Consider the following 20,892-nt stretch of genomic DNA (forward strand, 5'->3'; position numbering starts at 1 on the left):
GTAGAGTACAAGTTATTTGTCAAATCAATGATGATCCTTCATCATTCTTTCCCTTTGTTGTAGAGCCATGACAGCGCTAGGAGATGAGATAAGAGAGGAAGTATTGTCAGTACCTACCAGATTTGCCTGAGTAAACACTTTCATCCCTCCCGGACAAGCTAGCAAGTGTGGGAGTAGAGGGAAAGCCAGACCTTCAATTTCTTTAAGAAGAAGACCTATAGGAGCACATCAGACCAATACAATGCAGATATTACATTTTGAAGATATTACATTTTGCTAAAAGATTTACAAGTATTGTACAGTTCAGATGAAATGTTTGGAATTTTATTACTTTAGATTTCTGAGTTGAGCAACTATTTTACTTCCAGGACCAGCAAGGAGTGACACAGCTGGTACCATCATGGATATATCAACATTTGAGTCATCAAGCCCTTCCCCTTCACAGTCATCCTCCACATCCAGCACAACCCGGTCAACAACCAGTATGACCGGTACCGTAGACCTGGCCATCTGGCCGGAGAACTTCACTGTCCCTTGGGGCAAGATGTCCATGAACCTGAGATCAGCCATCGCCAGAGGCAAACAGCCAACCCCGGGAGAACGAAGAGAGATGGTGAGAATTACAGTAGATGCAATGAGAGTTATTGAGCTTAATCCGACCAGAGCAGATTGCCGTACAATAGTACCCGAAAAGTTTCGCTGGCACAATGAAAGATGGCACTACAATTGGGAGTGGCTATGGATCCCTCTTAAATCAGATGAAAACACACGTTGAGCATAAGAATCGTGATAATCCTCTGGTACGGCTAAGAATGAGAAAAACACTCAGGCTCATCGACGTTAGTCAGTGCAAGAGGGTCAACTGACAAATATGGGTATGTAAGATGGCAGCCTGACTTTCCCACAGAAGAAAGAAGAAACTTTGGAGGCAAAGCGTAAGGAAATGGAGCAGCTTTATTCCAGAGAAGGGCCGGCAGGAGGTGACAGAGGACAACTCTCGCAGCTCATGCAAGCAACATTTTACTTACAGCGCTGTGCCATCAACACTAGCCCAGCATCTAAACTAGCCGAGCTGAGGAGTAAGTGGCCATACCTTTTCACACAGAAGGAACTCTACAACCACTTCAAGTTACTGACAGATGTCTCAATCCTGGAAAGAATGTATGCAACGATGGCAGAAAAAGGAAAGATTATAATAGAATAACCAACAAATGAAGAGGTTCGGTACATCCTGTCAAGGTTTGAAAAGGGTGGAGCGACTGCAGTTGGCCCTTGTGTTGTCCTTCTGCTGATGGCCCATTTCAAAGAAAGGGCGGATGCATTCCTTCTACAGGCCGATGTGAGTTTTACATTCATCTGCATCTTATGCATGAGATAATAATGTTCTATGTGTTTTAGAAGTTTAAAATGATGATGTGCCAAATGTTCAAAATATGTGAATTGAAGTTATAGAATGTGTTGTTTTATATATTTCAGGTGTGATCAATTCCCCTGCTGGACTCACCAAGACTGATTGTTGAAGGTAGTGTATCCAATAAGACTTTCTGTGTGAGTAATTGTTTTTAGACAGTGCCTTACAATAGCAATGTTTCACAGAGGTAATTGTGAAACATAAATGTGATCTGATTTCAGGTGACACAATGACTGCTGCCCAATGGATGATAAGCATGGAGAAGGTGGTCATGATGTCGGTCCACTCCAACTTTGTGGCAGTGCTAGCAGCTTTTCTTGCCTCATTCTACATCTTCAATCTGCAGTACCAAGAGGAGGCTTCACTCACCCTGGAGTTCATCCAAAGGTAAACAAAAAGATGCTTCCTCTTTGGGAGAATTCCATGGTGGGGGGGGGGGCTTTAAACTTAAGCATTTTGTATCACAGCTTGGTTTGGCAGGTTCATTGAATCAAGATATGTTGACAAGTTTGAAAGGCTCCTTTGTCATAGCATAAACACATAATGTGAGGGCATTATTTGAACTGGGGACAATGTACAGAGGTAATGCAGCACACTTCAGACACTATTGAAGACATCAGGGGATCTAATCATCTTTCAAAAATGTTGTCTGGATGTGCTCTTTATTTTCACAGATGTTTTGCTGGAATCAATCCATCCACTGGCTCAAAGACCGCCACAGCAGAGGTTGTCAGCAAGAAAAGCGGGAAGGTAGTGGAGAAGAAGTGACACACAATTAATGTACATCTCCGTACTCTGCTCAGGAAGATAATGGACTTTGAACAGCTACAGGCTAGTTCCTCTTGGGCATACATTTAATGTATTTTAGTAAATTGTGACCTGCTCAAGTAAGTTTGGTTTGTAACTAGGGTTGACTTTTTTTGTGTGTTTTTACACCTTAAGTGTTTGAAAATGATCAAGTATGCCCTGAAATTGACACATTGTTGAGGAAGTAATGCTACTCCGTGTTTAACCTGGGAGTGAAGGTAATGACACACCTCCTAAGAATAGGCCAGGCAGACATGGTGCACAAAACTCTGTTGAAAGTAGGCCTTAGTACAAAACAAGATACATTTTTTTCTTTTTTTGAGCGTAAAGCGAGGTAATGCGACTTTTGAGTTACCTGTGTCTGAAAGGTTATTTTTATTTCAAAAGCTAAGATACATACACTATACCAGTGCCTTTCTTATCTGTAATTCTGTCACTTTCTATGCTGGAACAGTTATACACATGCACCTTATTCAGGACCTTGATCTATTTTGAAGATTGATACATTTGAAACCTTTGACACATTTTACACCTTTTTGTTGAAAGAATTGGCTTTGCATCTGATTGCTGAATAGCCTTCTGACCAACTATCATTATTTTATGTTGCATAGAAGCTAGAATATCATTACACATTACACACATTTTTCAATTTGTAAAGGAAGATGTTTCTCAGTTTTGTAGATGGGGTGGTTGCATCCATCCTAACTAATGCTTGATTATGTGAAGTTATGTCATACCAATACTGTTAAGATTAACAATTTTATTCTGTCCTGATTAATCATTTTCAGATGTACACTTTTTGCTAGGTGCTAGGGGAAAGGTATAGGTTTGTAAGTGAGGCGTTTGTGATGCGGCCGATTTGGCTACAGTTTATTGATATTTCCCACCGAGCAACGGTGAAGTTGTACTATGGGAAATAATTGAATGTGTTTGTCACTTTGTTGGTTTGTTTACATTAAACCATGCTTAAGAACATATTATTTGTATTGTGTTTACTTGTTTTGGTAATGCGAATGTTTTAGAAGTGTACTGTACTATTGGCATATTTTATCTGTAAATGTCATATGTTACTGTAAAAGCACATACAACAGATTACTAGTTTTACAGCAAAAAAACGGTAAAATAAATTACAGTAATTTAACGGCAATTCGAGTTGCCAAGTAAATCCTGTACATTTCGTAGCTACAAGTAATTACTGTGAAATAGAAGCACAATAATATATTGTAATTAGAAAGGTGTACAGGTACTGTAAAAATACAGCAAATTGTTGTTATTTATAAACGGTAAGTTATTGTAGTACATCTACAGCAACATGTTGTAATTCTAATTTACAGTAAATCACTGATGTTTTACAGTACCTTTACTGGCAACTTTTTTGCCGTTGATTTACTGTCATTTCTACAGTCAATTTTTTACAGTGTACAGTATCAGTCAAAAGTTTGGACACACCTACTCATTCCGGGGTTTTTCTTTATTTTGACTATTTTCTACTGTTACGCGGAGTGGAACAGGGGAACCCAAGAGCAGACTCAGACGAGGAGACTGGGATGAAGTAAACAAGGTATTTATTGGAACACAGGGGGAAGATGGAGTGCAGGTCAGGGGAAGCTCGGGCGGGTTGCTGGAGACCAGGTGCAGAGGCTGAGGCTGGAGCGAGAGGGGTTGAGACAGGGTAAGCAGATCCGGGGGGAATCCAAGGGAGTACTAGTGTGGGGAATCCAGGACACAGTAGCAGAATGACGAGACGTGGGACAGGAGACAGGGACTAGAGTCAGAGCGGGCAGAACTATAGCGGAGAGGGAAACAGCGTCAGGCAGGGAAACAGGCACAGCAGGGTGACAGGGTCTGAATTGTAACAAATAGCTAGAAGCGTAGACTGACTGGGCAGAGATTACGATCTGGCAGCGTGGAAGTGGCAGGGCTGAGTATTTGTAGAGGTCTTGTTTATGGAACAGGTTGCAGCTGGTGGGGATCTGCTCTGACTCCAGCACACCTTTCTCCGCTCACACAATCGCACACACAGAGAGAGAGAGGGAGAGGGAAAGAGTACTGGGGGACTGGTGGCAGGTCAAGGAGACACGGGATGAGCAGTAGAGGGCGTTGCAGGAGCAGATGTGACATCTACATTGTAGAATTGTAGTGAAGACATCAAAACTATGAAATAACACATATGGAATCATGTAGTAACCAAGTGTTAAACAAATCAGAATATATTTTATATTTGAGATTCTTCAAAGTAGCCACCCTTTGCCTTGATGACAGCTTTACACACTCTTGGCATTATTTCAACCAGCTTCATGAGGTAGTCACCTGTAATGCATTTCTATTAACAGGTGTGCCTTGTTAAAAGTTAATATGAGGAATTTATTTTCTTCTTAATGCGTTTGAGCCAATCTGTTGTGTTGTGACAAGGTAGGGGTGGTATACAGAAGATAGCCCTTTTTGGTAAAGACCAAGTCCATATTATGGCAAGAACGGCTCAAATAAGCAAAGAGAAACAACAGTCCATCATTCTTTAAGACATGAAGGTCAGTCAATCTGAAAAATTTAGAGAACTTTGAAAGTTTCTTCAAGTGCAGTTGCAAAAACCATCAAGGGCTATGAGGAAACTAGCTATCATGAGGAGCGCCACGGGAAAGGAAGACCCAGAGTTACCTCTGCTGCAGAGAATAAGTTCATTAGAGTTTCCAGCCTCAGAAATGGCAGGCCAAATAAATGCTTCACCGAGTTCAAATAACAGACACATCTCAACATCAACTGTTCAGATGAGACTGCGTGAATCAGGCCTTCATGGTCGAATTGCTGCAAAGAAACCACTACTAAAGGACACCAATAAGAAGAAGAGACTTGCTTGGGCCAAGAAACACGAGCAATGGACATTAGACCGGTGGAAATCTGTCCTTTGGTCTGATGAGTCCAAATTTTTGATTTTTAGTTCCAACCGCTGTGTCTTGTGAGACGCAGAGTACAGTTGAAGTCGGATGTTTACATACACCTTAGCCAAATACATTTAAACTCAGTTTTGCACAATTCTTGACATTTAAACATAGTAAAAATTCCCTGACTTAGGTCAGTTAGGATCACCACTTTATTTTAAGAATGTGAAATGTCAGAATAATAGTAGAGGGAATGATTTATTTCATCTTTTATTTCTTTCATCACATTCCCAGTGGGTCAGAAGTTTACATACACTCAATTAGTATTTGGTAGCATTGCCTTTAAATTGTTTAGCTTGGGTCAAATGTTTTGGGTAGCCTTCCACAAGCTTCCCACAATAAGTTGGGTGAATTTTGGCCCATTCCTGCTGACAGAGCTGGTGTAACTGGGTCAGGTTTGTAGGCCTCCTTGCTCACACACGCTTTTTCAGTTCTGCCCACAAATTTTCTATAGGATTGAGGTCAGGGCTTTATGATGGCCACTCCAATACCTTGACTTCGTTGTCCTTAAGCCATTTTGCCACAACTTTGGAACTATGCTTGGGATCATTGTCCATTTGGAAGACCCATTTGCGACCAAGCTTTAGCTTCCTGACTGATGTCTTGAGATGTTGCTTCAATATATCCACATAATTCTTCTTCCACATGATGCCATCTATTTTGTGAAGTGCACCAGTCCCTCCTGCAGCAATGCACCCCCACAACATGATCCTGCCACCCCCATGCTTCACGGATGGGATGGTGTTTTTGGCTTGCAAGCAACCCCCTTTTTCCTCCAAACATAACGATGGTCATTACGGCCACAGCTCCTTTTTATGGCAGTTTTGGAGCAGTGGCTTCTTCCTTGCTGAGCGGCCTTTAAGGTTATGTCGATATAAGACTTGTTTTACTGTGGACATAGATACTTTTGTATCACCTTCTTCACAAGGTGCTTTGCTGTTGTTCTGGCATTGAGTTTCACCTTTCGCACCAAAGTATGTTTATCTCTAGGAGACAGAATGCATCTCCTTCCTGAGCGGTATGACGGCTGCGAGGTCCCATGGTGTTTATACTTGCGTACTATTGTTTGTACAGATAAATGTGGTACCTTCAGGCATTCGGAAATTGCTCCCAAGGATGAAGCAGACTTGTGGAGGTCTACAATTTTTTTTCAGAGGTCTTGGCTAATTTCTTTTGATTTTCCCATGATGTCAAGCAAAGAGGCACTGAGGTAGGCCTTGAAATACATCCACAGGTACACCTCCAATTGACTCAAATTATGTCAATTAGCCAATCAGAAGCTTCTAAAGCTATGCCATAATTTTCAGGATTTTATATTAAGTATGTATTTTTTATTTTATTTTTTATATTCGCAAAGGTAGTGCACTGGGCCTTTAATAGTCCTGTATTAGCAGAACAATAAAGCAGTCTGCAGCACCCCCACCCCTCAATTGGGTTGAGGTTGGGTGATTGTAGAGGCCAGGTCATCTGATGCAGCACTCCATCACTCTCCTTCTTGGTCAAATAGCCCTCACACAGCCTGGAGGTGTTGGGTCATTGTCCTGTTGAAAAACAAACGATAGTACCACTAAGCGCAAACCAGATGGGATGGCGTATCGCTGCAGAATGCTGTGGTAGCCATGCTGGTTAGGTGTGCCTTGAATTTAAAACAAATCACAGACTGTGTCACCAGCAAAGCACCACCACACCTCCTCCTCCATGCTTCACGGTGGTCCCACTAAGCGCAAACCAGATGGGATGGCGTATCGCTGCAGAATGCTGTGGTAGCCATGCTGGTTTAGTGTCCCTTGAATTCTAAAACACACATTCGGAGATCATCTGTTCACCTATTCTGCGTCTCACAAAGACACGGCGGTTGGACCAAAGGACAGATTTCCACCGGTCTGATGTCCATTGCTTGTGTTTCTTGGCCCAAGCAAGTCTCTTCTTCTTATTGGTGTCCTTTAGTAGTGGTTTCTTTGCAGTAATTCAACCATGAAGGCCTGATTCACGCAGTCTCCTCTGAACAGTTGATGTTGAGATGTGTCTGTTACTTGAACTCAATGAAGCATTTATTTGGCCTGCAATTTCTGAGGCTTGTACCTCTAATGAACTTATCCTCTGCAGCAGAGGTAACTCTGGGTCTTCCTTTCCTGTGATGGTCCTCATGAGAGCCAGTTTCATCATAGCGCTTGATGGTTTTTGCGACTGCACTTGAAACTTTTGAAGTTCTTAAAATGTTCCCGTATTGACTGACCTTCATGTCTTAAAGTAATGATAGACTGTCATTTCTCTTTGCTCATTTGAGCTGTTCTTGCCATAATATGGACTTGGTCTTTTACCAAATAGGGCTATCTTCTGTATGCCAACCCTACCTTGTCATAACAAAACTGATTGGCTCAAACGCATTAAGGAAAGAGATTCCACAAATTAACTTTTAACAAGGCACGCCTGTTAATCGAAATGTATTCCAGGTGACTACCTCATGAAGCTGGTTGAGAGAATGTGAAGAATGTCATCAAGGAAAATAGTGGCTACTTTGAAGAATCTGAAATATAAAATATATTTAGATTTCTTTAACTCTTTTTTGGTTACATCATGATTCCATTTCTGTTATTTCATAGTTTTGATGTCTTCACTATTATTCTACAATGTAGAAAATAGTCAAAATTAAGGAAAACCCTGGAATGAGTAGGTGTTTCCAAACCTTTGACTGGTAGTGTTTATGCTTTTTACAGAGCAGCAAATACATGTAGAGAATGATTTAGTGAATAATTTCTACTAACTATTGCATTTTTTTTGTCCATGTTGAATTCCTCTCTAAATTGAGATTGACATGTTATTGACCCAGGCCTGAGTGGTTGTCTGTTTGCCCTTCATCCCAGTCTCTGCTAGTTCCTCTCCATTTGGTCCTATAGCCCATTGACTTTATGAAGCTTGACTGCTGCTTTCCTCTCCAAGGTTGTTTCATCTGCATTTGCAAACCCCCATCACCCCCCAGTCAGTGCCCCCCTCTTAATTTCACACTGCTGTGCCAGTCCCCGCTTTGTCGTTTGGTGAAGTCTGCTGATTCACCCTATTGTTTTGGACATCAAGCTCCGTTCGCACAACCTGCTACGTTTTCATGGCGACTAAAAACACCAATATATTCCCTGACACCACTGGCCACCTGGGGAATAATGAAGACATATATCCCATATTTAGCATTGTCAGAGAGAGCTGAGGCCTATACACACTTTAGAGTGCAAGTCGATTTAGAGCTCTTTGCGTGTCCATTATCAGAGCTATTAAAATGCTGAAATTGCCCGGTGGTGACGTCTTGAAGAGTTTATGCAGAGTGGAATGTTGGATGTGAGTGTCTTGGGGGTTGTTACATAAGAGAAGTGTTTGTGCTCTGCTTTGCTCTCTCTGTTAATTCCAGTCTGAGCTCTGCCCTGTCCTATTGAAGGGCCTGTCTCAGTGTTAAAGGAAAGCCAGGCTGTCAGTTTATTAAGTTATTAGGCTGGTGATGAAGGAGGAAGTTTGGGAGAGAACTGAGGCGGCAGCTCTGCACTTGAAAAGGGTCCTGCTGACCATTTGCCATCTCCCATCTGTCAGGGGAGGGAGTGGTCCAGGCCCAAGTCCCACCCCCAGAACATCACACTCCTCAACCCAGTCAGTTTACATTCATGCATGATCCTCAACATGACCTATCTATCAACACTAACATCAGCCTGTCCTCTGATTATCTCAGCCAACTATACAGCCCAGGGCATGTTTTCTGTATTGCGGTCCATTGATACCTGTTTGGCTGTAGAAATAGGCACAGTATTTATATGTAGTCCTATAAGACTGTAGTGCCCTATCAGTTCTTAACTTAAGATATAAAGTGCCTTCGGAAAGTATTCAGACCCCTTGACGTATCCCACATTTTGTTACGTTACGGCCAAATTCTAAAATGGATTAAATAAAACACGTTTGTCAGCAATCTACACACAATACCCCATAAGTTTTTGCAAATGTATTAAAAAACAGAAATAGCTTATTTACATAAGTATGCAGATCCTTTGCTATGAGACTTGAAATTGAGCTCAGGTGCATCCTGTTTCCATGGAGCATCCTTGAGATGTTTCTACAACTTGATTGAAGTCCACCTGTGGTAAATTCAATTGATTGGGCATGATTTGTAAAGGCACACACCTGTCTATATACGGTCCCACACTTCTAGTGCATGTCAGAGCAAAAACCAAGCCATTAGGTCGAAGGAATTGTCCGTAGACCTCCGAGACAGGATTGTGTCGAGGCACAGATCTGGGAAGGGTACCAAAAAATATATGCAGCATTTAAGGTCCCCAAGAGCACAGTTGCCTCCATCATTCTTAAATGGAAGAAGTTTGGAACCACCAAGACTCTTCCTAAAGCTGGCCCGTTTGCCAAACTGAGCAATCGGGGGAGAAGGGCCTTGGTCAAGGAGGTGACCAAGAACCTGATGGTCACTGACAGAGCTCTAGAGTTCCTCTGTGGAGATGGGAGAACTTTCCAGAAGGACAACCATCTCTGCAGCACTCCACCAATCAGGACTTTATGCTAGAGTGGACAGATGGAAGCCACTCCTCAGTAAAATACACATAGCAAAAGATAACTATAGGTCTCTCAGACCACGAGAAACAAGATTCTCTGGTCTGATGAAACCAAGATTGAACTCTTTGGCCTGAATGCCAAGCGTCACATCTGAAGGAAACCTGGCACCATACCTACGCTGAAGCATGGTGGTGGCCGCATCATGCTGTGGGGATGTTTTTCAGCAGCAATGACTGGGAGACTAGTCAGGGTCGAGGGAAAGATGAACAGAGCAAAGTACAGAGAGATCCTTAATGAAAACCTGCTCCAGAGTGCTCAGGACCTCAGACTGGGGTGAAGGTTCACCTTCCAACAGAACAACAACCCTAAGCACATAGCCAAGACAACGCAGGAGTGGCTTCGGGACAAGTCTCTGAATGTCCTTGAGTGGCCCAGCACTAGCCCGGATTTGAACCCGATCGAACATCTCTGGAGAGACCTGAAAATTGCTATGCAGCAACACTCTCCATCCAACCTGACAGAGCTTGAGAGGATCTACAGAGAAGACTGGGAGAAACTCCCTAAATACAGGTGTGCCAGGCTTGTAGCGTCATACCCAAGACGATTCGAGGCTATAATCGCTGCCAAAGGTGCTTCAACAAAGTCCTGAGTAAACGGTCTGAATACTTATGTAAATGTGATATTTCAGTTTTTTCTTTGTCATTATTGGGTATTGTGTGTAGATTGTTAAGGGGGGGGAAACTATTTAATCAATTTTAGCATAAGGCTGTAACATAACAAAATGTGGAATAAGTCAAGGGGTCAGAATACTTTCCGAATGCACTGTATATATGTTGCTTGCTGCTCTGTGATATTTGTTGTAAAATTAGAAAACTGGGGGAGTAATTGTTAGCTTAGATTTGGGTCATAGTTATGCCACACTAGTTCACTCAGCTTTCTACTTTGCACACCCAGTGAACTTTACCGTGAATCCAAGTTCACATCTGATGATGATAGTCTGGTTATTTAATACATTTTGAGTATTGAGGCGTCCTAAAATCAGTATTTGTTAATAATTCTGGTAGCTGTGCATACGGGTGCAAATGTCTGTGGGACCTCTGTCTTCTTGGTTTGGGGACTTTTGATAGCCATGTCCGGTCCTGACAAAAAAATGGATATGGGTAATTGGGTAGCGGGGGGGGGGGGGGGGTTCTGAAGTTTCTCTCCTTCCTGTATTTTCCTCAGTCAGCCATAGCCCAAACCATTTCCCACCCTCAAGTACCAACAATCTGCTGACTCAGCGACTCCTAGAATGAAGGATAGGGAATGGAATATGCTTCTGGCGTATCTCTACTATGCAGACCAGCTTCAGACCAGAGAATATTAGCTCAAATAGATAATGTGTTACAGTGATCTTCTCTACCACCACATCAAGTAATCAGTAATGACTGGGGTGAATCTCTCCAGTGACATGACTCACTGGGATGGGAGAACATATTCTATTTTCCTCCTGACACCCACACTGTCAGATAAGGTAAACAAGATGTGCATCATGCATGCATCAGCTGGGTGGAGTGAGTATTCATCAAAGGAGGAGGGTGGGAGAAAGGGATCCAAAGATTTGTCCCACTAATATCCCAATGAGCCTACTAATGAATTGAGCTGACTAAAAGCCCTTGGCAGCATTGTCCCTGGAGGACAACTCCCAGCCTCCCTCCCCAGCTTTATGGCAGTCATTAGCATCTGACATCCGTGAAGAGGGGCCATCAGGCTACTCTGTGCTCGCTGCTGTGAAAGGGAGCCAACTGCCCCCCATTTTCATGCTCTTTAACACTTGTTCAGAGGGAGAAAGATGGCCATGGCATGTTTTATTAGTGGGTAAACATCAGCAGGGAAAGTCACTCCCCTGGCCAGAGGCACAATAGTGCAGGGTCTTTAAGGCATGCTGGGCCAAAGGGAACTAAAGTGTGGTCCTCGTTACATTAGGTAAACAAAGGGAAAATACAAACACTTCTGTAGGCTCTGGGATCTTCAAAAGTGCAGAGACAGATGTATTGTAATGAGTACATAGATGTGAAAAAGGTTATGGGGTGTTGATCAAGTTACTGATCCATCTTTAATTACATCCTATCAAACTGGCCTTGCATTAGGAAGTCATAGATTTTGACCTCAATTTTACACCAGCAATAATCAAATCCGAGAGGACTGAACTCAGAAAACAGCCGGCGGTAGTGTTAACTATTAGTCTTCTACCCTGATATCACAACAAGTCAAATTGATCAAGGCCCGGGCTCAATTCAAGGTGTGTTATAGCGCAGCGCACTACTTTTAAAGGTAATTTACGCTTGAGCCGACATGCACAGCATTTACCATGAATGCTATGTTCAAGAACATTGGAGGAAATACCTTTAAAAGGCACAGTGTCTGCTGTATAGTGTCCTGCGCTATAATTAAGAAATATGTCCCGAGGGGGTGTGGTATATGGCCAATATACCACGTCTAAGGGCTGTTAGCCGTGGTATATTGGTAATATACCATAAACCCCTGAGGTGCCTTATTGCTATTTAAACTGGTTACCAACGTAATTAGAGCAGTAAATATACATGTTGTCATATCCGTGGTATTGGGTCTGATATATATACTATATAGACAAAAGTATGTGGACACCTCTTCAAATTAGTGGATTCGCCTATTTCAGTCACACCAATTGCTGACAAGTGTATACAATAGAGCACACAGCCATGCAATCTCCATAGAGAAACATTGGCAGTAGAATGGCCCTTACTGAAGAGCGCAGTGACTTTCAACGTGGCACCGTCATAGGATGCCACCTTTCCAATAAGTCCATTTGTCAAATTTCTGCCCCGGTAAACTGTAAGTGCTGCTATTGTAAAGTGGAAATGCCTAGGAGCAACAACGGCTCAGCCGCGAAGTGATAGGCCACACAAGATCACAGAACGGGACCGCCGAGTGCTGAAGCATGCAGCGCGTAAAAATCGTTTGCCGGATGCCAGGAGAATGCTACCTGCCCGAATGGATAGTGCCAACTGTAAAGTTTGGTGGAGGAGGAATAATGGTCTGGGTCTGTTTTTCATGGTTCGGGCTAGGCCCCTTAGTTCCAGTGAAGGGAAATCTTAACGCTACAGCATACAATGACATTCTAAACGATTCTGTGCTTCCAACTTTGTGGCAACAGTTTGGGGAAGGCTCTTTCCTGTTTCAGCATGTAAATACCCCCGTGCACAAAGCAAGGTCCATACAGAAATGGTTTGTTGAGATCGGTGTGGAGGAACTTGACTGGCCTGCGCAGAGCCCTGACCTCAACCCCATCCAACACCTTTGGGATGAATTGGAAAGCCTACTGCGAGCCAGTCCTAATTGCCCAACATCAGTGCCTGACCTCACTAATGATCTTGTGGCTGAATGGAAGCAAGTCCCAGCAGCAATGATCCAACATCTAGTGGAATGCCTTCCCAGAAGAGTGGAGGCTGTTATAGCTACTCCATATTAATGCCCATGATTTTGGAATGAGATGTTCAACAAGCGTCCACATACTTTTGGTCATGTAGTGTACCACGGCTGTCGAATCACCCAGTTTATAATGCTCCATAGATTTAATCCCGGCACCAAGTAAATTAATACTTTAGCAGTGGAAAAACACGTGTAACTTGTTGATTCTTTAATTACATACAGCTCACATTACAATCTCATTAAAGCAATTTATTACACACAAAATGTTTATTTTTTGACAAAGATATTTGAATAAATGAAATCAAAACAAAATAAATAGACAATTCAACAATAAACATATAATTGGGTAGGAACATATTCATTTTTCAGGCCTAAAGCCAGCTGTGATATCAGACGAGTCAACAGCACAACTCTGGTAGTCATTCTAAAGCATATTGTCTCTGTTCCACTCCATTATCATTTCTGCTTGCTGATGTTTCTTCGGACCCAGGTCCTTCTCCCTCAGCCTCAGCATGCAGTAGCATGGCCATGAGCTCTGGACCAGCAGCCATCAGGGTGTGATGCTGGACTTGGGACAGGCCTCTAGGGGAAACACAGGTATGACAGCATAGTAGCATTTATGAGGTCTCACTGAGTCACCTGTGAGACCGCAGTCCTTCTCTTTTGGGAGAAACTGTGAGGAAATGGTTCACCAGCATGAGTAGGAGAAGAGTGGGTACTGGCTCCACTCAGCCACGTTGCCATGGTGATATCCGTGGTGCACAGCCGGGGTACTGTAGTCAGTGGGCAGGTGGTGAGGGGGAGGGTACTGGGCATGGCTGGGGCTGCTCCACTGGCCCAGGGTCTGCTCTGTGCCGTAAGGGCTGTAGATGTGGTGGCTGAGGACCCCTGGCTTGCCTGCTTGGGCCATGTTGAGCACCCCTGTGTAGTCCGGATGATGTCCTGCAAGGGGCTGCGGGCCACAGGGAGATGGTCTAATCTCATGAACAGAGGTCTTGGAGGCCTCATGCTCTGGGACTGTGGCTACATCAGGGACTCTGGACTCAAAGCTGGCCCGTCCAGAACCGCCATTGCTGCTGCTCAGGTTGGAGGAGGGAGATGGAGACCTCCCGTATTTATGGAACCTGAAAAGAGAGAGAAGGCAGGGTGGTGGTCAGTGTTGTCTGCTTTGATGACAATGTGGCAGTGAGTTTTCCTTCCTACAGGCAGCAGGATGAACATTACTGAGATAGACAGCATGCTGTGGTGCCTACCTGTAAGGCTGGTATGAAGCTGGGGCTGGTACTAGCTGCTCTGCATTGTACATGTCCCTGACGTCGGGTCCAGGGGGTGTGTCTGTCTGGTCTTGGAGTCCATGCTCCCTCTCAGGCCCCCAGGGGGAGTAGTGCTCCTCTTCCACCACTTCCTCCTCTTTTCTCTCAGTGAGTTCTGCCCGCTCTCCTTCGTATCCCTCATATGATGACATGTGTAAGCCTGCAAAACATACATGACATCAGACCCACTGAGCTCAGAGAATAACAACCTCTACATGAAGGGATGAGTAGTTTGGTCACTAAACTAACTGGTGAAAGCCAATACTTGAAGGGCTGTCCTCATATGAGTCTTTGCTTAGATAATCCATTTCCTTTGCTTTTTTCTCTGTTGAGGCTGGGATTCTGTTAGCACGCCTGCAGCGGAAAATACAACAGGATCATTAGTACACATATTCAAGGCAAGCAGAAAATAGAAAAGAAAGTGAAATAGAAAAGTAATGATAAAAACAATTCTAGCTACTTTTTTGTATTAGTTCCTTCGTCTCGGAAGCCTTTCGCAAATGGGTTGTGGTCAATCTTCAGCTTTGTTATCTAGGGGAAAAAGAGTTGGTTTTAAACACCTAGTGCCTTGTTACCAGATTCTTGCTTGGGGAAATAAAGGGTAGTGCCCTGCTGTGCCAGTGACTGCAGTGAGACTGACCTTAGTGTTCTGGTAAGCGGTGACTGAGGTGAAGGAGGTCTCAGAGAAGGTGAAGGTCTGGAAGACACTCCAGCGTACACTGTACATGTCTTCTGCCTGGACAATGTGGAAGCGCGGCTGATAGCAGTGCATGGAATGCAAAATGATCTGAAAGAGAGAGATGCAATGTTAGTTTAGTCACTGGAACAAAGACAACAGTTAATGTCATCAAAGTAAAATAATTTGCCAATGCTCTATAGAGTAAGTCTATATATATATTATTACAGAGCTTGACAATGCTTTCTTACATGGCCATGTTGGTCCAGAGTGTTGTTGGTGAGCTTGAGCTTGAGGAAGGACACCGACTGTTTCATCCAGTGGCTCCCAGGGGCCGGAGAGTCTGGGTGCAGGTACGTCCGACAAGGAGGCTGCGGCTCCGCCTTCCCAGTCACTTCCCATTTCTCTTTATTCCACTGGAAGGAGACAGAAGTAAACAGCTTAACATAAAGTTAATCTGTCATATAAAGGGTGGCAGGGGTGATTTTCAGAGGATCCCTGTCTAACCTTGAGGCTAAAAGAGAGTGATACTTTGGCTTGCACCACCCACAGAGGCAAACAGCAGGGGATATAACAATAGGAAGAGATAATGCCCTTTGATGACCAATGTCAGAGGGGTGATTAAGCAAAGACTGGAGTGGAGCTGGGTCTCGCCTGGAGATGCTGACCATTGGAGAACATCTATTGCTAATGTTTGCTAATGTCACGATTGTTTGATACAAGCCAGGGATGTGTCATTTCTAAATGAAAATTCTCCCTGGTTTCAATGATTTTGCTCATATGAAAGGCAATGGATATGTATTCAAGTGTAAACATACAAAAGGTTGTTACCTTATACCTGAAACCATCCACAGGTATCATGTCAACCAACAAGATGTACTTGGAACATGGAATTAGTCCAGAAAGGTTGATTTTACAGTGTGGAAACATTCTCCTGCAAAATTCAAGAAAAATCATTATCATGACAGTCCACAGAAAGTGCAGTTTCTTGAAGCATTTTCAATCAAGTACATTGTAATTGATAATGGCAGATAGAGTTTGAAGTTGTGTTTATCTTACCTGCCTGGTTTAGTGATAATCATCTCTGTTCCTATTTCATGGAAGGACTTCCAGAGTTCTGGGTTCTCCAGAGTCATCCTGATGTTGCCTTGGCGATAAGCATCGGGACCACCGGGAATAGAGGACGACGGAGTACTAAAGTTGGACTTCATGTCTAGGATGTATAAACAATTATTAAGAAGCAGTCAAAAGCTCAAACTGACGGAGGACTAGCTGACCAAGATAAGAACTGAATAGGCTGTGATAGAGGAATATTTCACATACACGGACTACTGATATAGACAAGGAGAGCTTACAGTGAGGGAAAAAAGTATTTGATCCCCTGCTGATTTTGTACGTTTGCCCACTGACAAAGAAATTATCAGTCTATAATTTTAATGGTAGGTTTATTTGAACAGTGAGAGACAGAATAACAACAAAAATATCCAGAAAAATGCATGTCAAAAATGTTATAAATTGATTTGCATTTTAATGAGGGAAATAAGTATTTGACCCCTTCTCAATCAAAAAGATTTCTGGCTCCCAGGTGTCTTTCATACAGGTAACGAACGGAGATTAGGAGCACACTCTTAAAGGGAGTGCTCCTAATCTCAGTTTCTTACCTGTATAAAAGATACCTGTCCACAGAAGCAATCAATCAATCAGATTCCAAACTCTCCACCATGGCCAAGACCAAAGAGCTCTCCAAGGATGTCAGGGACAAGATTGTAGACCTACACAAGGCTGGAATGGGCTACAAGACCATCGCCAAGCAGCTTGGTGAGAAGGTGACAACAGTTTCTGTGATTATTCGCCAATGGAAGAAACACAAAAGAACTGTCAATCTCCCTCAGCCTGGGGCTCCATGCAAGATCTCACCTCGTGGAGTTGCAATGATCATGAGAACGGTGAGGAATCAGCCCAGAACTACACAGGAGGATCTTGTCAATGATCTCAAGGCAGCTGGGACCATAGTCATCAAGAAAACAATTGGTAACACACTATGCCGTGAAGGACTGAAATCCTGCAGCGCCCGCAAGGTCCCCCTGCTCAAGAAAGCACATATACATGCCCGTCTGAAGTTTGCCAATGAACATCTGAATGATTCAGAGGACAACTGGGTGAACGTGTTGTGGTCCGATGAGACCAAAATGGAGTTCTTTGGCATCAACCCAACTTGCCGTGTTTGGAGGAGGAGGAATGCTGCCTATGACCCCAAGAAACCATCCCCACCGTCAAACATGGAGGTGGAAACATTATGCTTTGGGGGTGTTTTTCTGCTAAAGGGACAGGACAACTTCACCGCATCAAAGGGACGATGGACGGGGCCATGTACCGTCAAATCTTGGGTGAAAACCTCCTTCCCTCAGCCAGGGTATTGAAAATGGGTCGTGGATGGGTATTCCAGCATGACAATGACCCAAAACACACAGCCAAGGCAACAAAGGAGTGGCTCAAGAAGAAGCACATTAAGGTCCTGGAGTGGCCTAGCCAGTCTCCAGACCTTAATCCCATAGAAAATCTGTGGAGGGAGCTGAAGGTTCGAGTTGCCAAACGTCAGCCTCGAAACCTTAATGACTTGAAGAAGATCTGCAAAGAGGAGTGGGACAAAATCCCTCCTGAGATGTGTGCAAACCTGGTGGCCAACTACAAGAAACGTCTGACCTCTGTGATTGCCAACAAGGGTTTTGCCACCAAGTACTAAGTCATGTTTTGCAGAGGGGTCAAATACTTATTTCCCTCATTAAAATGCAAATCAATTCATAACATTTTTGACATGCGTTTTTCTGGATTTTTTTGTTGATATTCTGTCTCTCACTGTTCAAATAAACCTACCATTAAAATTATAGACTGATCATTTCTTTGTCAGTGGGCAAACGTACAAAATCAGCAGGGGATCAAATACTTTTTTCCCTCACTGTATGCCTTGAATGTGTGATGTCCATTGGGAATCCAAGGTAGGTTTGATGACCAAAAAAAGAGCTTGAGGATCAACACTCACCTCTGATGGACTGCATTCTTCAGACGAGTTGGTGGAACAAGGAGAGGTGCGCCAAAAATATAATGTATCAGAAAACTGTTTTAGTGCTTTCCAAAGTAGAAACCACAGTTAACAGTCCCTCCTTGGTGCTGCACATCGGTCTTGAGCTTTCAGTATATTCCACTGGTGCCGGAAGCATACATTGAGTGGTCGTAAGTCCAATGGTGTTTGAACAGCAATCACTTGGGGCTCTCTAGAATTGTTGAACTGAAGGATGGGGTCTCTGACTTTTAAGGGGAGCCCAGGAGTGGGAGTGGCCTGAAGAGCCATTCCCAGGCTTTGAAGTGGCACAACGATGAGTCAATGTCCCACTGTGATTGGAGGGTTGTGGAAATCAAAGGGACTTAACAGAGCCTTGATACCGTCCCCACAGGAAGGGGGACAGAGGAAACGCATCTTTATTAACTGCTAAGAGACTTTTAAACAAATATGGATGGGCTTCCACACTGGAGAACAGGGCCTACAGCGGCACCAAAATCTGTGTAATTATCATTTACACAGATGTAACCACACACAGAAAGCCTATTTAGTGTCCTCATGCAATGTGGTAAAATAGCCATAATATATTTACAAATAACATTATTATGCAATGTGGTAAAATAGCCATAATAGCTAATAAGAGCTCGGAGAGGTGATTCATTTCAAACTTTATCAACCCCCACAACATAGAACATTTGAGTCACAATCCTTAATATTTTTTTTGTTGTTGTTGCCAAACAACACTTTGCTTGCTATACTGCTGAGGGATGAGGCTGGAGAAATGTAACCATTCTAAAATTCATAGATGGAGCTATTAATGCAAGGAGTGACAGTCTATGAGATCAACATGATAGTTTTGAAAATATTTTGAAGCTACTGTATATTTATTGTTTATTTACAAAGAACATTGTTAACAAACAATGGTGTAATCTTATATTTTGGGTTTCGATAGGGTAAAACAGGTTGAGGAAATTTCTATTATTCAAGAATGAATGGGTATATAAAGTTGAAGTCGGAAGTTCACATACACCTTAGCCAAATACATTTAAACTCAGTTTATCAAAATTTCTGACGTTTAATCCTAGTAAAAATTCCCTGTTTTAGGTCAGTTAGGATCACCACTTTATTTTAAGAATGTGAAATGTCAGAATAATAGTAGAGGGAATTATTTATTTCAGCTTTGACTTCTGTCATCACATTCCCAGTGAAGTATACATACACTCAATTAGTATTTGGTAGCATTTCCTTTAAATTGTTTAACTTGGGTCAGACGTTTTGGGTAGCTTTCCACAAGCTTCCCACAATAAGTTGGGTGAATTTTGGCCCATTCCTGCTGACAGAGCTGGTGTAACTGAGTCAGGTTTGTAAGACTCCTTGCTCTCACACACTTTTTCAGTTCTGCCCACAAATTTTCTACAGGATTGAGGTCAGGGCTTTGTGATGGCCACTCGAATACCTTGACTTTGTTGTCCTTAAGCCATTTTGCCACAACTTTGGAAGTCTGCTTGGGGTCATTGTCCATTTGGAAGACCCATTTGCGACCAAGCTTTAACTTCCTGACTGATGTCTTGAGATGTTGCTTCAATATATACACATAATTTCCCTTCCTCACGATGCCATCTATTTTGTGAAGTGCACCAGTCCCTCCTGCAGCAAAGCACCCCCACAAAATGATGCTGCCACCTCCGTGCTTCACATTTGGGATGGTGTTCTTCGTCTTGCAAGCCTCCCCCTTTTTCCTCCAAACATAATGATGGTCATTATGGCCAAACAGTTCTATTTTTGTTCTATTTCTCCAAAAAGTACAATCTTTGTCCCCATGTGCAGTTGCAAACCGTAGTCTGGCTTTTTTTATGGCGGTTTTGGAGCAGTGGCTTCTTCCTTGCTGAGCGGCCTTTCAGGTTATGTCGATATAGGATTCGTTTTACTGTGGATATAGACACTTCTGTACCTGTTTCCTCCAGTATCTTCACAAGGTCCTTTGCTTTTGTTCTGGGATTGATTTGCACTTTTTTTCATCTCTAGGAGACAGAAAGCGTCTCCTTCCTGAGCGGTATGACGGCTGCGTGGTCCCATGGTGTTTATACTTGCGTACTATTGTTTGTACAGATGAACGTGGTACCTTCAGGAGTTCGGAAATTGCTCCCAAGGATGAAGCAGACTTGTGGAGGTCTACAATAGTTTTTCTGAGGTATTGGCTAATTTCTTTTGATTTTCCCATGATGTCAAGCAAAGAGGCACTGAGTTTGACGGTAGGCCTTGAAATACATCCACAGGTACACCTCCAAATGATGTCAATTAGCCTATCAGAAGCTTCTAAATTCATGACATCATTTTCTGGAATTTTCCAAGCTGTTTAAAGGCACAGTCAACTTAGTGTATGTAAACTTCTGACCCACTGGAATTGTGACACAGTAAATTATAAGTGAAATAACCTGTCTGTAAACAATTGTTGGAAAAATGACTTGTGTCATGCACAAAGTAGATGTCCTAACCGACTTGCCAAAACTATAGTTTGTTAACAAGAAATTTGTGGAGTGGTTGAAAAACGAGTTTTAATGACTCCAACCTAAGTGTATGTAAACTTCCGACTTCAACTGTATTATTGATTGAAATTACCATTGAACAGCAGTAACTATCGCCGATTGTCCTTTTATATTTTTTCAATGATGATCAAAATGAGGTTTGCTGAATGAACAACA

The 20,892-nt window shown here is 42.9% G+C and overlaps 1 protein-coding gene and 1 pseudogene across 1 annotated transcript; one reads left to right on the forward strand and one right to left on the reverse strand.

Annotated features, from left to right (window-relative positions):
- Positions 1–325: 325 nt before the first annotated feature.
- On the forward strand, positions 326–2,308 carry LOC139576824 (uncharacterized; annotated as a pseudogene).
- An 11,028-nt stretch (positions 2,309–13,336) lies between these two features.
- On the reverse strand, positions 13,337–18,391 carry LOC139575232 (T-box-containing protein TBX6L-like). The gene is made up of 9 exons (XM_071400208.1): positions 18,173–18,391; positions 16,192–16,345; positions 15,964–16,066; positions 15,384–15,548; positions 15,097–15,243; positions 14,917–14,987; positions 14,722–14,810; positions 14,397–14,616; positions 13,337–14,267 (listed from the first exon to the last, which is right to left on the reverse strand). The coding sequence occupies exons 1-9, from the start codon at positions 18,186–18,188 to the stop codon at positions 13,832–13,834; spliced, it is 1,401 nt and encodes a 466-aa protein (XP_071256309.1). The 5' UTR covers positions 18,189–18,391; the 3' UTR covers positions 13,337–13,831.
- Between the last annotated feature and the right edge of the window lie 2,501 nt (positions 18,392–20,892).

This window comes from Salvelinus alpinus, chromosome 5, assembly GCF_045679555.1.
Source record: "Salvelinus alpinus chromosome 5, SLU_Salpinus.1, whole genome shotgun sequence".
Lineage (NCBI taxonomy): Eukaryota > Metazoa > Chordata > Actinopteri > Salmoniformes > Salmonidae > Salvelinus > Salvelinus alpinus.